General features: G+C 31.8%; 1 protein-coding gene and 1 long non-coding RNA gene across 2 annotated transcripts in view; both read left to right on the plus strand.

Annotated features, from left to right (window-relative positions):
* Window positions 1-959, plus strand: part of LOC107648488 — a 10,601-nt gene extending 9,642 nt beyond the window's left edge. The window contains exon 3 of the long non-coding RNA XR_001621946.2: window positions 948-959. This is a non-coding gene — a long non-coding RNA (uncharacterized LOC107648488). The remainder of the gene's footprint in view (window positions 1-947) is intronic.
* Window positions 1,624-4,235, plus strand: LOC107647605 (UDP-glucuronate 4-epimerase 3-like). The gene is made up of 2 exons (XM_021104999.1): window positions 1,624-2,914; window positions 3,049-4,235. The coding sequence occupies exons 1-2, from the start codon at window positions 2,373-2,375 to the stop codon at window positions 3,803-3,805; spliced, it is 1,299 nt and encodes a 432-aa protein (XP_020960658.1). The 5' UTR covers window positions 1,624-2,372; the 3' UTR covers window positions 3,806-4,235.

A 7,939-nucleotide genomic window follows, 5' to 3' on the forward strand; every position in this document is an offset into this window, starting at 1 on the left:
TAAAATATTATAAAAAAATATACTTAAAAAATAATATTATAATTTAATATTATATTTTTTAGTAATTAATTAATTATTTATCTAGAAGTGATTTTAACTAATATTATTCAAATAATATTTATTTTATCAAAATCAATTTTAGTAAAAATTACCAAACATAAATCATATTGGCACAAACTCACTTCTACCCAAAATCAATTATAAAAAATCACTTCCATTCAAATTCTAGTTTACCCAACGTGAATCCTGCTTCTTAGCCCTTTTTTCCCCTTTAGCTCAAGCCCTTGAATATTAATGGACCAAAGGCACCCAAAAACACTAATTCACGTTCCAAGTTAATGTAATTTGAATACTTGCTCTGCGTATACAAAACACACTCGCATATGCGGTGGTATACTCACTGTTTTATTTGGACAAATGCATATCACTTTTAAAACTGTTTCTTAGTTTTCCAAATAGCACTAGAGCCGCCTAGTTTGGATCTATATAGTTCATATTATGATCCAATTAGTGTATAAAAATCAAGATTTGACAGCATTAGAAATACTCATTACGCTAATTTTTTATTGTGAGTTTTCACCTACAATTATTGAGAATTAAAAAATATGAGCAACATAAAAATTGTAGAGATCAAGTTCTCATTTATAATGATTCTATGTTTGCTTCAATTCGATTATTATAACTCTTTATGATAGATCACTCTTATTTTAAGTAATACCTTACATTTCAATATTTTTTATGGGTATATTAAATCAATTATACTCAAATTAAAAGAAAAACCGGATAATTTATGAATTATCGCAATTAGATGAGAGAATACAAAACCAATTTAAATTACATGAAAAGTAATTTATTCAAAATTAAATAAATGTATATATTTTTTACTTAAGTTATACCATGCTTTTGACTTAAGTTGCCAAAATTCAGTTGCTAAAAATCAAAAGAAGCATGATAAATTAGCACATAGTGATCCAATCAATAAACCATACATTACTTCGGAGAAAGTTCTTATTTACTTCATGGTGTAAATCAATTCTTTTTCTTTCCTATATTTATTATCAATTGTTCGTTAGCAAAGATCAAAATTGTTGAGGTGTATTTTTTTTCTTAAATCAATTAATACCACAAGACTAGAACTCTATAGATTAATTTCTTAATCAACATATTTAATCCTTTTTTCTTCATATGCAATGTTTTTTACGTTGTTATACAAAAAACAATTTAGTTGTATATTACATCGAATTGCTTAAAAAGTTGAAGTACTATACAAAAATAGAGATTAATTTTAGAAATGGCCATTCATGTAAATAATTATTTATTAAAAAGATGTTCTACGACATGGAAAGGACTATGGTTTTAAATTAGTAAAGACCAATTTATATTTTATATGCCCAAAATAATCTAAACTAAATTATAGTAGTACTAAAACTCCCCAAGATGGCATAGTACATCAATGAAACTATTTCCCCTGAATATATACATTATCAGAAGTTATGTTATGCCCAAACAAAGTGTCACATTTTAATGGTGGAGAAAGAGAGAGCCTCTTATGGAAAGGCCTAAAAAAGTTGCCATTTACTTAAAGACAGAAATTATTTATTATGCTCTTCTAATTACAAACTTAAACTCTCTTCCCCTCAAGGAAAACAGCTTTTCTCCCACACATTATTAATTTATTATATCCTCAAATAAAAAGGATAATGCAAACTATTGGAACTCCCAACTTCAAGGCCTTACATCCAATCAATTTAGCTTTATTTTAGATAAAAGAGAAATATTAGACTTCTTTTACTATTGAACTTCCATTTCCAGCACGCAAACATGTCTTCTTTTTTTCTTTCTTCTTTCTTCCAGACAAATATCAAAAGGATACACATATAATAATTGGAAACAAAATTTTGTTTTGTTAAATCAAATTATTATAAGCCTTTTGATTCACCACTAACCAAATGCTTCAAACTTTCTTTTTTCTATCTAAGCAATATAGACAGTCTTTCCAAATTTTTAAATTCATCGAAAAAACACAAATTTTGAACCATTTTTTGGTTTGAGAAACCATAAACCCAAAAAAGGGTGGCCATAATAACAACCTTAACAGCCAAGAAACGAGAAGATTTCCATATATAACATTGAGAAAGTTCTCTTTCATTCCTTTGATCCTTTCACCATCCTCACCTTGAACATCATTCCACAATGCCCAAGTATAGTGATACTTAAATTTCTGAAATAAGAATGCACTATTTCTGAAACAAACGTCACCTTTGAGTACCAAGGTAAATAATTCTTAAGGAAAGTGCTCTTCTTCACAATTTGTGAGTAATTCAATTTCATATTCTCTATCATTTTAATAAAAATCCTTGAAGAAAGTTGAGATGGATAACACCCCGTCCACACCTGGGAAGTTCAAGATGGAGAAAGGTTCATATTTTCATAGGCCTCGGTGGCACACTTCCTTAGCGAAGCTGGCATTTTGGTCCTTCGTGTTCTTGGGTCTAATGTTCATCTTCTTCTTTAGAACCCCATCAATACCTTCACCATCATCGCTTCCAACAGACCATTCACGCAGGTCCCTAAGGACCTATAACAATTTTGGTGCAGCATGGGAGAAGAGGGTTCGTTCTTCTGCAAGAATTAGGTCCCCGAATGGGGTGTCTGTGCTTGTAACTGGTGCTGCAGGTTTTGTTGGAACCCATGTCTCTGCTGCACTCAAACGTAGGGGTGATGGAGTACTTGGCCTTGACAACTTCAATGATTATTATGATCCGTCGCTAAAACGTGCACGCCAAGCTCTCTTAGAGCGTACTGGGGTCTTCATTGTTGAAGGAGACATTAATGATGTTGACCTTCTCAAGAAACTCTTTGAGATTGTGGCTTTCACCCATGTAATGCATTTAGCTGCTCAAGCTGGTGTCAGGTATTGTTTATTCTAGAATTAATTAGAGACTTATGTGTTCCTATGAAAAAAGGGTTAGGAATTTATCTGCCTTTTACATTTTTGACAACTCTTGAAGCTTTTAGAGAACTAATATGCATCAATATTTGACATAGGTATGCGATGGAAAACCCGGGATCATATGTTCATAGCAACATTGCAGGTTTTGTGAATTTGCTTGAGGTTTGTAAGTCTATGAATCCACAACCTGCTATAGTATGGGCATCTTCAAGCTCAGTATACGGATTGAACACCAAAGTTCCATTTTCCGAAAGGGATAGAACTGACCAACCTGCAAGCTTGTATGCTGCAACTAAGAAAGCAGGTGAAGAAATTGCTCACACATATAATCACATCTATGGACTTTCCTTAACAGGGTTGAGGTTCTTCACTGTTTATGGCCCTTGGGGAAGACCTGATATGGCCTACTTCTTTTTCACAAGGGATATCTTGAAGGGCAAGTCAATTCCGATCTTTGAAGCGGCGAATCATGGAACGGTTGCTAGAGATTTCACTTATATTGATGACATTGTGAGGGGTTGTTTGGGAGCATTGGATACTGCAGAGAAGAGTACTGGTAGTGGAGGGAAGAAAACCGGACCGGCTCAGTTGAGGGTGTTCAATTTAGGGAATACTTCGCCGGTGCCGGTTTCGGAACTTGTGAGCATTTTGGAGAGGCTCTTGAAAGTTAAGGCAGAGAGAAACATAATGAAGTTGCCAAGAAATGGTGATGTTCAGTTTACTCATGCAAACATTAGTTATGCTCAGTCAGAGTTTGGTTATAAACCAAAAACGGATTTGCAGAATGGTTTAAAGAAATTTGTTCAATGGTACATCAATTACTATTCTGATGGCAAGAAAGCTGATCAGTGAATGATTTTATGGTAGGATCGTAGGAGGGTAAATTTGGGAGAACAATAAAATACAGTCAACATGCATCTTGAGTTATAATTGTTTGATTTTTTATGTGAATTTTTTGACTGATTTTTATTGTACCCTACTATAATTCTTGTGGTTGTACTTTGGCATTTCTGTTCTGTTGCTTGTTCAATGTGCTCTTCATATGTGACAAAGATGGCTTATGAGGAGGTTCATTGTTTCCTGCATTGAGGAAGTCTTGTTCATGCTTGGAGACTAACTAATGCCTTGGCACCTAGTATCAAATAGGAAGAATCACATTCTTCTCTTTAGTCTTTTCCCTAAATGTAATTATTCTTGTAACATTAGAAAATGTAGCATTCATTGAAAGTGTATATGCTTTTTGTTTGTTGTCACTAGAACAGTATATGCTGATTTCAGGCCATGTAATATTTTGAGAAATTTAAATTTTAGTTTACATAAGTTTACAACTTCAGTTTGATTGATATTGAAAATTTCAATATATATATGATGCATATTAGTGGTTTAGAGAATGAGAGTTAGAATCTAGGTCTCTTTTAATTTTGCTTGAGTAATCTTAGAATTGAATGGGATTTTTGAATTATGTAAAGTTACTTCGAAAGAAAAGTAAGAGATATTTTTATTTTGTCTCTTGTAAAAAGAAGGATTCAGAACAAAATTGTGTACAAGTTATATAAATCTAGCTGGATAGAATAATTAGGAGATTATTTTGTTTATCCCTAAGGTATAAAACTAGAAACAGAGAAGAGACGGAGAAGTGACACAGCCATATATCCTGATTCAGCTACTCAGTGCAATGTAGCTTACATCTAGTCTCCATCATAACAATGACGAAATTTCACTATTTTTGAATAAGATTACATTCACCAATTTTTCTAAGATTCTACCAAATTCTATCTGGGACAAACTCAACTTCTACCCAATCCAGATTTGACTAGAAACTCACCTTAACTTTCAACTGCAAAGTACTCACCCAACTTATAAGAGAATCTTCTCAGGATCATGAAAACAAAACAGAAATACATATAAAAAATTTCTGAAATAAGCATTGACTTTTTTCCAAGTCTAACTCTCTCTACTTTTTTTCACTCAATAACTTTTTCTTACATTTCTCATTGTAATGTCTTTTACTATTGAAACAAAGAAAAATTAAACTGAGAAAACATAATATTCAATAAGAATCATAGAGGAGAAGAATAAATAGCTCTGTAAGCTATGAGAACCTAAATTTTGTGCTCTTACTCCTTGAATCAATCTCTAGCCGTTCACCCCTTTAATACCAGCTGTCAAGGAATTGCTACCTATGGTTCACCACAAATTTTGCAGATGGCATTTATGATAGAATTTCAATAAATAATAGAAGGAGTTGGAGTTGAGAGGCATGTTGTGGGACTGTGTTAGGGAAACTACCTGCTACGGATTTGAACAGAAGATGAATAGACTAAAGAAGAAAAATGAAGAGGCATAGGCATACTTGGACAAGTGGCCTAAAGAGTCATGGACAAGAGCATTTTTTAGTCATGGATCGAAGATGGACAACATCTGTAACAATGGCGGTGAGGTATTCAAGAATTAAGGAGTTAAGAGCGAAGCCAATTGTAAAACTACTAGAGGAGGTTCGGATATTTATAATGAGGTCAATTGTCAAAAATAAAGTGAAATTATCTCACCATATTGGCAATGTGCCCCCCATCCAACAAAGTTGGCTGCAGAAGATCAGGAAAGATTCGCTAAAATGGGCACCTATATGGTGTGGAAATGATGGCTATCAAAGATTTGAAATGCACGGCTGACGTAGCAGTTGATTTAAGTAAAAGCATCTGCACTTGTAGATTCTAGCAGATAATAAGTCCAACATGATTCTTTAGTTAACATTTTTAATTTGTGCATTTAAGAGTTTTAGATTATAACTAATTAAAAATTGAATCTGTAGGCATATCGTGTGTCCATGCATGTGTAGCAATTTTAAGGATAAACAAAAATTTCGAAGACTTTTGTCATTATTGGTTGACTATGGAGACATATAGGACTATATATATGCATTCTTTAAATCCAATACCGGGTGAGAAATTGTGAAAAAAAATATGAATACAACAAGTCTCAAACACCTAAAAGTAGGAGAAGGCCAGAAAACCTTAAGAAGAAAAGGAGAAAGGACACTGATGAAGAGCCTTCAGACAGTAGGAAGTCTAAAACTGCAACAAAGTTAAAGAGGATGTACAAAGAATTCACTTATATCTACTGTGGTGTTAAAAGATACACTAAAAGAAGCTGTTTTCATAGAAAAGCTGATGATATTGTTTGTGCTCTTCTTGCTGCTGCAGCAGCTGTTGTAGCTAAATCCAAATCCCAAAATGGAGCTAACGCAAATGCACCAAATGATGCTGCGACAACTGCTGGTATACAAACTGTGGATGCTCCACAGGCTTCAGAGATTGCCATCACCCAACCCACTTGTTCACAACCAGAAACTATAGAGCAGGTAACATTATATAACACATTAATTAATTACATTAATTTTGTAACTTAATCTATCAAATACTTCCATTTACATGTAGGTGCCTCCACCTCCACCTCCACTCACAAGGCTGGATAAGCTACTGCATAACGAAGAGCAACTTCGAGTGTGGACCCAATGCAAAGAGCTAGTTCTAGTACAACATTAAAGTTGACAGGATTTATGAATTTTTTTTTTACTCTGGGCTTTAAAGCACAAAAGAAGAAATAGAGATTAAATTATATTGTCTTTTGTGGATGAATTTGATAAATGTAATCCGATGTGTTTTGATGTTGTTTTGTGGCTGAAGTTTGTGTCAGTGGTTATTTATGTCTTTTGTAATGTCTTATATAAGGCTGTATTTTAGAACCTTTTAAATAGTCTTTTTGTTTTGTGTCTGTAATGATGATACTCTAGACATCATTCTTGGTTTATCATGAGTTAAAATGCTCACTATCATGACTATGGTTGACCTATGAGATCAGATTCAAAGTTTATTATTATACCTTATTTTGCAATTTAGAGATTTAGTATATATATGACAAGTTGGTTCATTAGTTTTAAGTGCAGATTTGTAAAATACTTAATCAGTCTCTTGTTTATCATTGTATTTACCATTTTATTTTACAGGTTTAGTAACTTCTAATTTACAGAATCGTACATATTTATAATAGGACAATTTACATATTTAAAATATTTGGAAGAAAATATTACGCAATTACAACTTTTTAAAATACTAGACACAATTATAACTTTCTTAATTATATATAAACCGCGATACCGTGCCGCGGATTAGAATGGCACGATTTACATTGAATTTGGCTTGTGCATAAACTGCTACATCCTGTAGGAGTTTATATTAACTTTTGTAAACACAGAATCCGCTACACTCTGTAGCGGTTTCTGAAGGAATGACGTCGACAAAGAAACCGCGATACCCTGTAGCGATTTCTTCTTCTCCCAAGCATTGTCTCTTACTTTAGCAAATATGTAAATGAATGATGAATGTGAGCTCTTACTAATAGAGCTCTTAACAATCCCAAGTTTTATTTTGTATTGGGCTTTGTAAAATTTGTAATTATAATTATGATATAATATGTTTATTATTAAAATTTTTGCATAATATGAATTATGATCTTTTTTTCAATTGTACTTGTTTATTTATTATTCTTAATGTTTTTTATTAATATATGTACTTTTTAATCTTATGATTTTCTTTATTATATTTTTAATAAATAGTATATTTATTTTATTTATGTTATTTTTTATTTTTATACTTTCTTTCATGATATTAAAAATTCTTTTAAAAGTTTACATTACCATGTAACCACAAAATTACTAAAAATTGGCAACTTGGTGATTAGAATTAATATTTTATATAAATATTAATTCTAGTTATCAATTTTTAGTGACTTTATGATGGCTATATGACCATATGAATTTTTGAAAAAATTTAAAATATTACAGTTTGTTTTTCTTTTATAAGATATTAAAAAAATCATGATAGTCATAAGAAATTAAATCATAATAAAATTTGATATTTAAAAGTAATAAATACTAAGGTAATAATGAATATTAATCAAAAAGTAAATTAAATAAGAAAAACTATC

Source organism: Arachis ipaensis, chromosome B06 (assembly GCF_000816755.2).
Source record: "Arachis ipaensis cultivar K30076 chromosome B06, Araip1.1, whole genome shotgun sequence".
In the NCBI taxonomy this organism is placed as follows: domain Eukaryota; kingdom Viridiplantae; phylum Streptophyta; class Magnoliopsida; order Fabales; family Fabaceae; genus Arachis; species Arachis ipaensis.